General features: G+C 48.0%; 2 protein-coding genes across 9 annotated transcripts in view; one reads left to right on the top strand and one right to left on the bottom strand.

The window, feature by feature from the left end:
• Positions 1-2328, bottom strand: part of CBX1 (chromobox 1) — a 30339-nt gene extending 28011 nt beyond the window's left edge. Inside the window, exons 1-2 of one of the 2 annotated variants that reach the window (XM_049637540.1) lie at positions 2200-2328; positions 1882-1970 (exon numbers count right to left, since the gene is read on the bottom strand). The gene's annotated coding sequence lies outside the window, so the exon portion shown is untranslated. Of the gene's footprint in view, positions 1-1881 lie in introns of both variants that reach the window. The other variant, XM_049637539.1, reaches the window with a different exon arrangement.
• Positions 2329-2460: 132 nt separating this feature from the next.
• SNX11 (sorting nexin 11) lies at positions 2461-11923 on the top strand. 7 transcript variants are annotated; one of them, XM_049637527.1, is made up of 11 exons: positions 2461-2574; positions 3242-3374; positions 4856-4915; positions 5896-5950; positions 6388-6474; positions 6779-6879; positions 8726-8821; positions 9049-9261; positions 10377-10452; positions 10772-10845; positions 11558-11923. In XM_049637527.1, the coding sequence occupies exons 4-11, from the start codon at positions 5909-5911 to the stop codon at positions 11712-11714; spliced, it is 846 nt and encodes a 281-aa protein (XP_049493484.1). In that variant the 5' UTR covers positions 2461-2574; positions 3242-3374; positions 4856-4915; positions 5896-5908; the 3' UTR covers positions 11715-11923. The 7 variants fall into 7 exon arrangements, 6 of the variants coding, with proteins under 6 accessions (XP_049493484.1, XP_049493485.1, XP_049493486.1 ...); XM_049637528.1 differs by lacking the exon at positions 3242-3374; XM_049637526.1 differs by lacking the exon at positions 2461-2574 and having other exon boundaries at positions 2595-3374.
• Positions 11924-14305: the final 2382 nt, after the last annotated feature.

The following is a 14305-nucleotide window of genomic DNA, read 5'->3' as shown; positions in this document are numbered from 1 at the left end:
TAGACTCACGGTATTCTCTTCTGCCACACCTATGCAATAAAATAATTAAGAAGCCATTTTCAAAAATTTAAAAAAAAAAAGCCACTTTCAGGGTGCCTGGCTGGTTTACTCTGGCTCATTCAGTACAGCATGGGACTCTTGATCCCAGGGTTATAAATTTGAGCCCCCTGTTAGGCATACGGTTTACTTAAAAATCTTAAAAAAAGAAAAACCACTTTCACATAAACTATGAAGCAGTACAAATAATTAATCTTGCGAAATCTCTCTTCTGGAGTATGTATCTTTTAAATGTTCTGTGTAATGAAATGGGAGTTTTACATAAAACCCCTCTGCCACCTACTGAAGTATATTGTTGTGTGATTGAGATGTGTGAACAGAACGAGCTTTTTTTCCCCCCATAGAACACCATTTTTTCCCATCTAAGTACTAACCAGGGCTTACCCTGCTAGTTTCCAAGATCGGGAGTGTTCAGGATGTACGGACATGGACTTTAGAACACAAGTTTTGTGGGGCACCTGGGGGGCTCAGTCGGTTGAGCGTCAGGTTTCGGTTCAGGTCATGATCGCACGGGTTTTTGAGTTTGAGCCCCGCGTCGGGCTCTGTCCTGACAGCTAGGAACCGGTTCCAATTCTGTGTCTCCCTCCCTCTCTCTCTGCTCCTCCCCTGCTTGTGCTCTGTCTCTCTCTCTCTCAAAAATAAATAAATACACACTAAAAAAAATTTAGAACACAAGTTTTGCTTGAAAGAATGACAGGGAAACTATAGTTATTCAGACTTGCATATTTGAATGGAATGAGCCTGGCACATGAAAGAAAAGTGACTTAAAGTACTTTTGTCAATGATAAAATTTGAGCTTTCAAGAAAAAATTGTAATTTTGGAAAAGGTGTTTGGTATCCACCAAAGGGAGCTTGACAGCTTTCCAAGATTTTTGTGATGAGATCAATGATTATAATGCATGTGATTTTTTTTAATGTTGAGTAGTGAAATGCATCAATATTTGGAAGATCTGCATAATTCAGTAAACCAATATTTTCTGAGTGGTTTCAGATTCCCCATTGCAATTAATCTTTAAGAAATTACCGTTTGTTGAGTTTTGCTAGTATCCACAGTTATTGGAGAAGGCTAAAAATACTCCTTCCTTTTCTAACTATGTATCTGTGAGAGACTGGAGTTTCTTCATTTCCTAGACCAAAATAACATAGCAAATCAGAGAAAATGGGGAGGAAATATGGGAATCCAGCTGTCTTCTATTATGCCAGACATTAAAGAGATTTGCAAAATTGTAATGCAATGACACTCTACTAATTTTTGGGGGGAAGTGTAGTTATATTTCATAAAACATATTAACATGTATTGGTTTATTATTATTTTAGGTGAATTAATACATGTTCTTAAATTTCTCAATTTTAATTTCTAATCCAGTGAATATCCCACATAAACAAACACTCTTAACCAATTTTGAAGAATGTTGGGGTGCCTGGCTGGTTCAGTTCTCAGGACATGGGACTCTTGGGGTCGTGAATTGGAACCCCACGTTGGGCGTACACTTTACTAAAAAAAAAAAAAAAAAAAAAAAAAAAAAAGTAAAGGGATCCTGAGACTAAATGTTTGAGAAAAGCTTTTCTGAGGTTTGTGCATAACCTCCATTCTACAGATGAGGAGACTAAGACTTAAAAAGATTTAGGATCAGGTTAAGCCCCCACAGTCCAGTGTAGTGCTGGGTATTGCACCAAGGCCGTCTAAAGCCAGAGCTTGTATTTTGTGACCCTTTTTCCTTGACATTATTATCTTTGCAAAAATTACCTTTAAACAGGTTGTTAATAGACGTTTCAACAACATAAAAAAATCATGATATCCAACGTATTTTCTTTTTTACTAACCAGCTGCGCGATTCTTCTTTGGGCTTGTTTCCGCGAGTCAAACGGGTGTTTGCTGGGCCATCTCAGTTCGGTTTTCGCTCTGACAATCCCTGGTTTTACCAACGTGAGTTGGTCAGTGGGTTCGCCCGCCCTTGATAACTCCGCGGGGGAACTGCAACCCAGTGGGTTCAAATGGGGAAGCTCTCGGGACTTTGAGACATTCCAGGAATGTGGGCGTTTTCTTCCCCGACCCTCCCACACTCCAGATGGCCCTCGGCCCGACAGAAACGAAGGCGACAACCTCCTCACACCTCCCGGTCCGGGGACCCTCTTTCGGACCTTTAATGACGCCCCCTGGCCGCTGACTGGCTGGGCCTGACGACGACGAGCGGGACACGGCTCTGGACTGGCCGTCAGAGCCCACTCACCGCTCCTCACCCGCGTCCACTCTCCAGTGTCCCGAGTGAGTCTCAGGGGGCCGGGACTCCGGCCGGGGACTGGGCGGAGCGAGCGCGCCGCCTCCGGAGCGGGAATCTCCACTAAGAGCTCCGGCCTGCAGGGGCGGGGCGTCCTGGGCACCCGCGATTGGCGTGGCCCGGAGCCTTCTCCCGTCGTGCACCGGGGCACCGGCCACTTACCCGGAAGGAGAAGCCGAGGCTGGCTCTATGGTGCGGCGCTGGCGGTGTCGCTGTGGGGAGTGGGTGCTGCTCTCAGGTGAGGGGTCGTGGGCGGGACCGCGGGGACAGATCGCTGCTCTCCAGTGAGGCTTGAGGGTCCAGGCTGGCGCTTGGGGGTGGGGTTCTCGCTTGACGTTTTAGGGAAGAGGCTGTCTCACGTCCCGGGATGAAGGCGGGTGCTTGCTCCGGATCCAAGGAAGGAATCCCGGCTTTTCCATTTGTTTTCAAAGTAGAAAGCATCTTTGCTCTCCACTCCCCAAACTGAATCGCCAAAGGAGAAGAAGGGTCTTGGGGCCCTTTTGCTCCTAGTTCGTTAAGAATGGAGAGGGAGTGGTCAGAGTAAAAGAGTTTGGGGACAATTACCCAAACGGCTAGGGGTAGGAGTAGCGACAAGTATTTTACGGGGATGGAGGCGGTTCTTGCTAGAGTGTGGTCGCCTTTGTGATTTACCTTCCATGTGTAAGGAGTGGCAAATTACAAATGGACAGAAGGATGGAGTGGAGCTGCTTGGTTGGGAATACACAGAACTTGGTCAGAAAAGGGAGCATTCTCTACCACGTGTGGGTGTTTAGGCAGGAGAGCTTTTTGAGTTGCCATCTGGCACCAAGGGCTCAAGAATGAGTAAGAAGGGATAGGAGTCTTGGTGGCTCAATATACTTTTATCACCTGATGTAAAATAAATGTTTTTTCATTTATTTTGAGAGTGGGAGAGAGAGAGAATCTTAAGCGGGGTCCGCACTATCAGCGCAGAGCCTGACGCCTGGCTGGATCTCGGGAATTGTGAGAGCATGACCTGAACTGAAATCAGGAGTCAGATGCTTAACCTACTTGATTAAGGTGTTTTTAATTTGTTTTTAACCTCTTTTTGAAGTAGTTTAAATGGGGGTTAAAATGGTGGGAAAGCCTTGAATTACTACCTTGAATTGTTAGGACACTGGAGAGCTTTACAAGGAATCTGCTTTGTATAAAGCAAACAACTGGATTCTTCCCGGAGATATTGGTGCTGGTACAGATGGAGAAGGAAAAGGAAGCTTTGGATGTGACTGAAAGGACCCAGGAAATGCAGTTAGTGTGGAGTGGGATGCATACGTAGCTGTAGCTGAGAGGATCGCTGACTTACCCTTATTTAGATGACCTGGATCCATCTCCCAGATCACGAGCCAAAGTTAAAGAACTTCCTCCTTCCCCTTCACAGGCAGAACTGAGCATTTCCTTGTGAGGAGTGGCATCTATGCGGAGGAAGCTGATGGAGAATAGTAGTTACTAGAAATTATTATTTGGAGTCTGGGTTTTTGTATTTGTTCCAGTGTCTCGCGTGTTTAAGGGCAAGTTACAATCGAAACTTTGTTGGTGCCCTTTAAAGTTAGATTTAAGTATACAGCCTCTTGGGGGGTGCTAGGATTTTTTTTTTTTTAAGCGAGTTTATAGCTATTTGTTACTAAGTGGTTTTAGCCCCAAAGGAAAGGAGAGGGACTTGCACTTGGAGGTGGTGGAGGGCCCTATACAAACTCTACTTGAGCCTCAGAACGATGACCATTTAATTACTAAATTATGGTCCTGAATTTGGCAAACCTTTCAAGGCACAGGAGATGTGTTGAGCCCCACTGAGTGTATGAATGACTATGATTTCCTTGTCCTCATCTTTCCCATCGTTACTTTTGTGAAAAAGACACTTCAGAATATTGAACCCTCTGCTTCTGTGCTGACAGTTTACCAAATGGCTGAAAAGAGAAGAGAACATTTTATTATTTTTTTAAAAATCTGAGGTGGTTAACTGTTCACAGCTAGTCGGTCTGTTCTTTTTGGTCACAGGCATATGACTGCTTGTATCGGAGATGTTATACTTTGGGCGTTACGGAATTGGAATTTCCTTTCAGTTCAGGACCCCTTTGTGACGGTGATTTCATCAGATGGAAAAATCAGATTGTCGGCAAGAATACGAAGAGGGTATTACGGTCACAAAAACTCTGGTTTGCTCAACAGTGTAGCCCAATCCTGTCACATACCACGCAGTTTTGTCTCTGTGTGCGGTGGCTAGGGTGGAGAGATCTTCTGGTATTCTGGAAAGAATTGGGAAAGTTGTTGGCTCTGCTAATTTCGTGGTGTAAATGAGCTCCCCTTCTCTTGAAACGTTAGCCTTGTGTTAGCAAAACATAAAATACAAAGAAGCTCATTACACACTCTTCTAATGGTAAGGCAGAACTAATAAGAGAATGTGTTTCAAATTAATTGTAGGACTGTAAAAATGAGTGGGTGTGTGAATGGGCATGGGGGGTGGGGAGGAGAGGGAGAGCTTAGAGATAGTCTTGTTTTCCCAGGAGCCAGCCTGGATCATTTGTTGGCAGTACATATTGGCTGAAGTCAGTTTTCATTTCAAGGTAAATTGGAAAGGGAAATTAAACCTTATTGTTCTGCTCTTAAGAGAGGAGAAGGGGGTGGAGGCGGCAGCCAGGGTGGATGCTGTTGGAGTGGTTCTAGGAGTAACAAGATTAGTGCTGTATTTTAACAGAAGGTGACATCATGGGCCCCTTTGGACTCGAGTAACCCTGTGCTGTAGGCTTCATGGTCCCCTTGTCGGAGTGGGCGATGTTGCTGCACATGTAAACTGCCACACTGGGGGAAATCAGGGGCTTAGGCTTTAATGAATCTTTACAAAGGAGCGGAAAACATCCCGAGCCGACCTGTATGCAGCTGTGGGGTGCTTGGGCAGAGGTACAAACCGGATAGCATGTCGAGAGAGGAAATGATTGGGAGCCATTGGCTTGGGTTCCGGAGAATAGATTAGATAAAGGAAGGTTGCCACTGGGCAACCCACTCAGGTGCTCCCGGAGCTCTCTAGCTCTATGATTTACCTCTGGGTAGGCGACTGTAGGCTTAGCAAGACAAAGAGAGACTTTTAAAAGCCTTGGTGTTTGTGGGGCGTGGTTGCCTCTAAACCCCCAGGAGGGGGCAGTGTGAGGCTCGCTTGCTAGAGTGTGTAGTGTGTGCCGGTGAGACACTACTGTCACCTGCAATCCTCAAGCAGAGGTTTTACAGCTGAACTTGCCTGTTCTGGCTGCTGGAGGTGCACACTGCACAGACCCAAACCTGCTTTGGCTGGAGGTGGCCTAGTTAAGGTTTCTGGCAGTGGTCTGCACAGGGAGTCAAATCATCTGGGTTTTTAGCTTGGCACTGAGCTAACGGGGCGGGGGGGGGGGATTTTTTTGCTTCCTCTTAAGTTTTACAAGAGAACGAAAAAAGTTGCCTGGGTTTTCCCAGGGGTTCAATTAAGAATTTTCAGGGTTTTGCCTTGGTGAAGAGTGATAAGAACAGAGGCATACTAACCGTGATTGTTGCCCTGTCTTCTGTCCCTTGTCAGATGTTTTCTTCCAATGGGCTTTTGCTGTAGGATGTTGGAAAACCAAGAGCAGGAGGTAAGCGTGTGGTCTCCAGGAGACAGGTGGGTAAAAGTTTGGTGGGATTTGGGAAAAGATGCAAATCATTGCTCTGTGGTATTGTACTGACAGTAATACCTCGGGGGTGCTGATGAGCTCAAAATAAAGGCAGGAGAAGGAAATCCATAGTAAAGCCATACAGGGAAATGAGACTCCATTTTGACCTTTTCCATTCGTTGGAATATGGTTGAATGTCACATTCACGAGGGCAAGGATTTTTGTCTCTTGTTCATGTTCTGCCCCCAGTGCCTTAGACCCGAGTCTGACACATAGTGGGTGGTCAATAAATCCTTGTTGAATTGAATGAATAAATGAATGAAAGTTGGTGCTGATTGGAAAAATCTGGCCACCTGTGTTGTCAAAGTTGCCTTACTGTGTGGCTGAGCCGAAGCTGAAGGAGCCTTTCTTACCTCCAGGAGGTGATCACTGTGCGTGTTCAGGACCCCCGCGTGCAGAATGAGGGCTCCTGGAATTCTTATGTGGATTATAAGATATTTCTCCACGTAAGTGCATCACACTTTTGCATTGGGATCAACACTCTCTAGCACTGAGGGCTAGTGCTGAGGCAGAACCTTTTTGTGGGTACTTTGACAGTCTGGAGACAGAAGAAAAGGAGGGAGGAAGGGCATGAACTTGAGATAATGGGTGAGAGTTGCTTTCTGGCTGCCTGGTGGCACCTTGCTCTGGTCAGAGCCCTTGATCAGGCCTGATGGCTTGGATCCTCCATCAGAGGGACCATGGGGAGTTCATGTAAACTTGGTCTTTTTCTACCTGTTTTTTTTCTTTTTCACGTACTTCCTCCTGTAGACCAACAGCAAGGCCTTTACTGCCAAGACGTCCTGTGTGCGTCGCCGCTACCGTGAGTTCGTGTGGCTGAGAAAGCAGCTACAGAGAAATGCTGGTTTAGTGTGAGTTTGCTTCTGCTTCTTTCTTGGATCTGAGACTGGTGCTTATGTGAGAACCAGAGTTTACAATAAAAAACAAACCTGGCAATGTGTCAGGCACTTAGGAAATTGAGAAATGTGTTCTTAAATTATGTTTTCAAGTCAGTGGAAAAAGTAAAGACAGAGTTCTTATTTCTAGTATTTTGTCCTAACAAAGTCATCAAATATCAAAAATATTTTTCTTTTTTTATATGCATATTCATCCAGGGCTAAACAAGTGTACTGCTAGCATTTTATGTGTGCGTGTCACTGGTTATCAGAAACCTGTTAGCACCTGGACTTAACGTGACCAGTGGTGTTCCTGTCCATTTGACCTGTAAAAAATCTTAATTTTTTTTTCTTTTTTGTGCAGAGAAATTTTCTGAGAGACATAACAGACTGAGGGCCTTAGGGAAAGTAGTACTGTTCACTCCTCACTTACACCATCCCAAATAAGTCCTAAAACTGGAGACAGTTTAGAACAGAATGCTCTGGGGACAGGTGGCCTGTGGGTGCCCGAGCCGGTTAGTTAACATGTGGGACTGATGAAGCCGCTGTCATGGGTCAGGTCCTCGTTGCCAGTTGGGATTTCCTCTGACGGATCCTGCATCCTATTGCCTGGCCTGTTTTTTTTGTTTTTTGTTTTTAAGTCTATTTATTTTAGAGAGAGCGAGAGTGTACGCACGCACACGTGCGTATGAGTTGGGGACAGGGCAGAGGAGAGAGGGAGACACAGAATCCGAAGCAGGCTCCGGGCTCCGAGCTGTCAGCACAGAGCCGGATGCGGAACTCGAACTCACGAGCTGTGAGATCTTGACCTGAGCCGAAGTTGGATGCTTACCCTACTAAGCCACCCAGGGGCCCCTGGCCTGTTGTTTTTTTAAAAATATGTTCATAATAGAAGCTAGGGAGGTTTAAAGAATTTGTGGATGGCTTGCTACAACTCAACTACTTTTAGAAAATTCTAAGCATGTGACCTGCTTGGGTTGGAGGAGGTAGTAGGTCTTAATTGACATGCCATGCAGGGACCCAGCAGGCTCCACATCTCTGTGTCCAGGTTTCTTCTTCTTCTTATTTATTTATTTATCTATCTATTTAATTTATTTTTAAAAATTTATTATTTTTGAGAGAGAGAGAGCGAGAGAAGGGCAGAGACAGAAGGGGGACAAGGATCTGAAGCAGGCTTTTGTGTTGATAGCAGAGAGTCTGATGCAGGCCTCGAACTCACGAACCATGAGATCATGACCTGAGCCGAAGTTGGACACTTAACCGACTGAGCCACCCTGGTACCCCAAGTCTTTTCCTTTTTAAAATAAGAGCTGACAGGGGCGCCTGGATGGCTCAGTTGGTTAGGTGGCTCTTGGTTTTGGCTTAGGTCATGATCTCTTGGTTCTTGGGTTCGAGCCCTGTGTCGGGCTCCATGCTTCCAGTGCAGAGCCTGCTTGGGATTCTCTCTCTGCCCCTCTCTCAAAATAAATAATGCACTTAAAAAACAAACAAACAAAAAAACCCTAAAAGCTGATGGTGGGAGTGGGTTTTGTAAACAATGTAGTATAGCAGCAATGAAGTTTTGAAGTCATAGATGTGATTCAAATACCAACTCTGCTGGTTACTAGCTGTGTGACATCGGGAAATTTACTTATCTTCTCTGATGGTGCCTGACACATGGATGTCCCGCAGTCGGTATTAGCCTTGCCCCCCTCCCCACCTTATTAAAAGCTATGTGTATTGATTTGTGCCTCTTTTTAGGGGGTTTCCTCGCTCAGGGGGTGGAATGACTGTCTTTAATGTCACACTCATCTTGGGTGTTCAACATTATGTGACCCCACAGCCCTGTACCTGAACTTCCTGGGAAGTCAACCTTCTTTGGCAGCTCCGATGAGTTCATTGAGAAGCGCCGGCAAGGTCTGCAGCACTTCCTGGAAAAGTGAGTGGGCGTGGTGGGCTAGCACCTGCCTCGTGCGGGTGGGCGGGGAGGGGGAGGGGGCCAGGCAGAATGGTCCCTTTGAATAGACAGGCACATTTATGGTAGATGCCTTTCTCGCACCCCCATACCTTCAGTGCTCCCTCAAGCCGGAAGCTCTTCAGCAAGTGGGGCTGGGGAGGGCAGCTGCTCAGGGTGATGCTGTGTTGTACGTCCTGTGTTTTCCCCAGGGTCCTGCAGAGTGTGGTCCTCCTGTCAGACAGCCAGTTACACCTCTTCCTGCAAAGCCAGCTCTCGGTGCCCGAGATCGAAGCCTGTGTCCAGGGCCGAAGCCCCATGACGGTTTCTGACGCCATTCTTCACTATGCTATGTCAAACTGTGGCTGGGTCCAGGAGGAGAGGCGGGGTTCTTCTCACCTGGCTAAAGGAGACCAGCCTAAGAGGTACTGGAGCTCTCATTTCTGAGGCACCGAGGGCTAGGACTACTGTAGCCCGGGCCAGTGAGGTGTCCGTTGGATAGAGAAGGTCCTGTCACGGCATTGGCAGCCTTTCAGAAGAGGCCTCCTTCCCCTTGTGCATGGTTTTCTCATCTTGTGCGCTAGGGTCTGAGCATCTGGGCTACCTCGTCCCTGGGTAGCAGGCTCTCCTATTGAAACTTGGGGAAAAGAAGAGAAGACTTTCTCATTCTGTTCTTTATTTCTCTCCCCGCCATTTTATGTAATTAATTAATTTTTTAAATGGTTATTTTATTTTTGAGAGCGAGCATGAGCAGGGGAGGGGCAGAGAGAGAGGGAGGACAGAGGATCCGAAGTGGGCTCTGAGCCGACAGCAGCGAGCCCGATGTGGGGCTCGAACTCCTGAGCTGCGAGATCATGACCTGAGTTGAATTTAGACACTCAACTGACTGAGTCACCCAGGCACCACCCCCCCGACTCCCGCCCTGTTCAAGTAACAATTTTGGGGCACCTGGCTGGCTCAGTCAGTGGAGCGCGTGACTCTCGATCTTGAGTTTGTGAGATCAAGCCTCACATTGGGTTTAGAGATTACTTAAAAATAAAATCTTATAAAAAAAAGTAACTTTATTGAGTTATAATTTACATATTTTAAACGTCATCCTTTTAATGTTACAGTTAATGTAGTTTTTAATTTGTTCACAAAGTTGTGCAACCGTCAGTCACCATAGTCCATTTTAGAACCCCAATTTTTATCATCCCCAAAGAAACCTTGGACCCATTAGCAGGGACTCCCCATTTTCCCAAACTCCTAACCCCTGATGAGCGCTAGTTTACTTTCTGCATCTGTGGATTTGTCTGTTCTGAACATCTCACACAAGCAGAGTCATACGAGGTGTGGTCTTTTGTGCTTGGCTTCTTCGACTCCACGTTTTCAAGGTGCATCCGTATTGTAGGGGGTTTCAGTGTTTAATTCCTTTTTATGGCCAAATAATACTCCATTTGTATGGCCGGCCCACCGTTTGTTTGTTTGTTCACTTGTGCTTATCTATTGATTTTTGTTTCTCTGCTCATGCCCTTCTTTTTCCTGTCCCGTCCTTTCCCAGTTGCTGCTTTCTTCCACGATCGGGCAGGAGGAGCTCTCCCTCACCACCTCCCAGGGAAGAAAAGGACCATTTCGAGGTGTGGGCTCCCGTTGTTGACTCTGAAGCTCCTTCCTTGGAAAGCCCCCCTCTGCCACCCTCCCCCTCGCCATCATGCTGTGATTTTACAAGACCCGATGAGGGGACATCTGCTCCTCAGCCAGTGAGGAGGGCCATGGCAGGGGACCATGCTGTGCCTTTGGACCCTGGGCAGTTAGAAACGGTTGTGGAGAAATGAGCTCTGGTCTGAGCCCTGGGTTCTGCTCCAAGGCGGCAAGGGGACTTGCTGGGGTGGGATCGGGCACAGGGTAGGTGTGGGCAGTTGGGCCACTTAGTGTCTTACGGTTGCCTCTGCTCAGGTTGGTCGCACAGAGGCGGGTCGCAATAGCTCCTCAGGCTTCCTCCGCAGGATTAAACACTGTACAGTTGTAAGGTAGGCGTAAGGCCCGCGGGCTGTTGGTTTTGCACAGAAACACTGGGTGGGGGGGTGGTATATTTACTCCCCTGGGAGCTGAGTTTCTTTAGATGTTCGTTAATGGACCCGAGAGCATTGCCTCAGGTGACTGGTTTTGGGGACCTGCAAGTGGCAGATTTTAAGCTGTCCTGTTGAATACTGACCCAACAGAAGCACTTGCGTAGTTGTATTCCCGGGGGCTGTGTTTTTGCTGCGGCCCTTGGAGCACTTTGTTTCTGGGAGGCTGGCCTCTTGCCTGCCTCCTTTGGTGGACCAGGGGGTGAATGTCGATTCTCCCACCCCCTCGCTTGCCTTCCTTCACTAATCCCACGGAACGGAACAGTGCTGTGACTCCTCTGTCGCCGGGGTTTCCCGCATATCTTGAGACCTCTGTCTCACCGCGTGGGGCCTGAGATTCATGAAATAGCTCATGGCCATCTGCGGAAGAGAAGCGGTCGGTCACAGCCCGAGGAAAGGCAACGGCTCGGGGTTTTGTTTTAGAAAAGGCTGTCCTGGGTCCTGCGCTGTCGCTCTCTTTTCCAGTTACAAAGCAGAGATGTGACTGTGTTTTCTGCACGGTTAGCGTGGGCTCCTTTCTTTTTTGAATCCTTCTCTTCTCCCTGAGTAATAGCCTCCTGCCCCCGGGGCTTCAGCTACCACAGTGTCCCTCTGCTGTGTTGCTGTGTTGCAGGGAGGCCGTATGTTCAGTCCAATGGGGCGCAAGGGCTTTGTCTGTGCCTGGAGAGAGGGCTCTGGGGATGGAGGTGAGGAACGACACGCCTTCACACAATGAGGCATTCTGCCCTCCTGCTGCCATAATTCCTCTCCGTGGAGAGCCGAGCGGGTAGGAGCCGAGTGCCGCTGGCGGTGTGCATTGCGTGGCACTTAGGTGTGGGTGTGGGTGTGGGTGTGCGGTTCTCCTCTCGCCCACCCCCCCCCTCTGGCCACCGCGCCCTGTCTGTGGGCTCCTTTAACACCAGCCTGTGCTGTGGGACTGTCATGGCATTTAGTTCAGAGTTGAGGGGCTTTGGCCTGAAATAAAATTCCAAGTATTTAAGACGGTTGTTGCCATTCGTGTCTAACAAGCTGTAGCAGAGGAGGAGGGAGGGAGGGCTGGCAGTAGTTGCTTTCATAAATCATGAATTTATCAGCGTGGAAATAACGGTTCAGAGCCGGGGGCCGCAGCTCTCCGGCACTGTGTGTGCCGCGCTAGTCCACCGCTGAAGGAAGGGTCATCTTCTGGAGAGCCAGGATCCGGCTTTTCTCGCACTTGTGGGCATGAACCTTGTTAGGGATAATTTACCTGCTGCCGCTTCCGTCCTCGCAGCCTGTCTGAGGTGCCAGGTGCTGAAAGAGAAATAAAGTTTGTCAACAGGCAGATGCAGAGCCCTGGCTGGGACCCATCCCTCTTTCCTGCCCGCCTCCCCTGGGTCTCTCCTTTATATGATGCAGCGGAGCAAGGCGAGGCTAGAAAACCTACAGAGGCAAATCCAAAATGTCAAAAGAAGTTCATTTAAAAGGGGAAAAAAACTCCATACGCAACCCTCACAAAAACCCGACAGATGCTAAGCTAATGGCATCCGCTCTGCCGATTGGTGGGGATGACTCATGAATATTAATGAGTCCAATGCTCCAAATGGTGCAGCTGTGAACCCAGCTGTGCCTGAAGCTCTCTGATCTCGAAACTTCCAGACAGGAGCCGGAGGTGGTCTGTGTCAATTCCCTACTCAGCCAAAAAACAGCAAGCTGGGTTGGCCTTCTTCTGTTCGCTCCTTTTCTTCCTGGAGTTGGTGCTCAGCAGCTAGTTCTGCCAGCAGGGTAGGCTGCTGGGACAGCAGGAGCCGTTCAAAGACACGGATGCGATTTTTCTGACTCCCGGCTTTTTTAATGATCCATTACCAGCAGTGCGTACAACAGCAGCTCAGTTAATCCAAGGCCAGGCGCCATCCCAGCACCGTCTTGTGCACAGTTGAGTGTATGCCATGGGAGATGTCCTAAGAAGGGAGGGGAAGAGATTTTCTGATGCGGGCCTGGAGTTGCCAGGAAAACAGCAAAACCAAAGTTTCCTCTCCATCCGGGCAGTGCCATTGGCCTGTCACGTTTTACTCGGTCCCTGCGTGTGCTAAGGGCCGGCTACCAGGGCTGGTGAGCTCCGTAGGGAAGATGGGGGAGCCCCTGGGGAGAGGGGCTGGCCCAGCTGTACTCAGCTCAGCTTTTGTGGAACTCAAGTATTTTGCGTTTGAACTTAGATTTGAGCTGGGCTCTGTGCCTGATGTAGTCACCTTTTTTCTGACTGCTGCTTCTGTGGCCCAAGTCTGGTCTCTCCTGTTACCCGGGATAAGTGTGCTCATGCTCATGGCTTTCATCTTGTTTGGTGGATGGAAGGGTGTGTGTGTGTGTGTGTGTGTGTGTGTGTGTGTGTGTGTGTGTAGGGGGGGGGAGGTAGGTTTTCTTGTATGAAAATAAGTCTCCTTTGCATCCTCTGGCTTGACCTCAGTGTCCAGTGAGGAAGGCAGGGCAAGTACTATACTCATTTTCTAGCTAAGGAAACTAAACTGTGGTTTTATGGGGTGGCTGTCTGGCTCAGTCAGAAGAGCATGTGACTCTTGTCCTCCGGGTCATGAGTTCAAGCCTCACGTTGGGTATAGAGCCTACTTTAAAAAGAACAATTTTTTTTTTAAAAAGCATGTTTTTAATTTATTATTTAGTTAGTTACTTAGTTAAAATTTATTTATTTTAAAAGTAAACTCTACCCCTGACATGGGGCTCAAACTCACAACCCTAAAATTGAGAGTCACGTGCTCTACCGATTGAGCCAGCCAGCCCTCCCTAAAAAACATGTTTAGGTGGTGGGAGAGCATATTCATGTGAGAGTTACTTTCCAAGCTCTGAAAGACCGGGTGTTAGTTTGTCCCTCCCTCTCCCCCCCATTTATTTTTAAACTAAAATAAACCCACTGCTACTCAAGGTAAAAAAAAAAAAAAATGTCTAAGTCCACTTGCACAGCTTTTTGGAGTTGTCTCAGAAGTCAGAGCCCCTCTGCAGTCCTCAGCTTTCTGACTGTGGAGGCCTTAGATCCACACCACCAAGTCCTAGACACCTCTCTGGTAGCTTAGTTTGGGAGGTGATCGTGACTCTGACAGTCTGATCGGACATTAAGTTAACTGCATGCTTGTGAATTTGTTTATATTCGCAACACCTTAGGGGTGGGGAGGACAGTGAGCCAGGAGGATGTGAAATGGGGTCGAAGGGAGAAATGGAAATAGACCAGTGCCTGGCCTGCCTCACGGAGGCCGCAGGAGCATTCAGTCAGGGACCGGGGTGGCATCTGCAGATTTCTGTGTGAGCAGCCAGCTGAGACGCAGCTGAAGCCAAGCAGATAACCAGCGCTGCGAGGGACGGTGACTTCCTCGGTCACGCCTGGGCACTGATCCCAAGC

This window comes from Panthera uncia, chromosome E1, assembly GCF_023721935.1.
Source record: "Panthera uncia isolate 11264 chromosome E1, Puncia_PCG_1.0, whole genome shotgun sequence".
Classification (NCBI taxonomy): Eukaryota; Metazoa; Chordata; class Mammalia; order Carnivora; family Felidae; genus Panthera; species Panthera uncia.
The sequence above is the reverse complement of the archived record's forward strand: the minus strand, read 5'-3'. Positions and strand labels throughout refer to the sequence as shown.

Excerpts from the sequence above, each read along its gene's own strand:
- SNX11 (XM_049637529.1), top strand. The coding sequence starts at position 5,909 with ATGGGCTTTTGCTGTAGGATGTTGGAAAACCAAGAGCAGGAG. Across the intron at positions 6,475-6,778 it reads ATTATAAGATATTTCTCCAC|ACCAACAGCAAGGCCTTTAC; the intron begins GTAAGTGCATCA and ends TTCCTCCTGTAG. Across the intron at positions 10,846-11,557 it reads AAACACTGTACAGTTGTAAG|GGAGGCCGTATGTTCAGTCC; the intron begins GTAGGCGTAAGG and ends GCTGTGTTGCAG.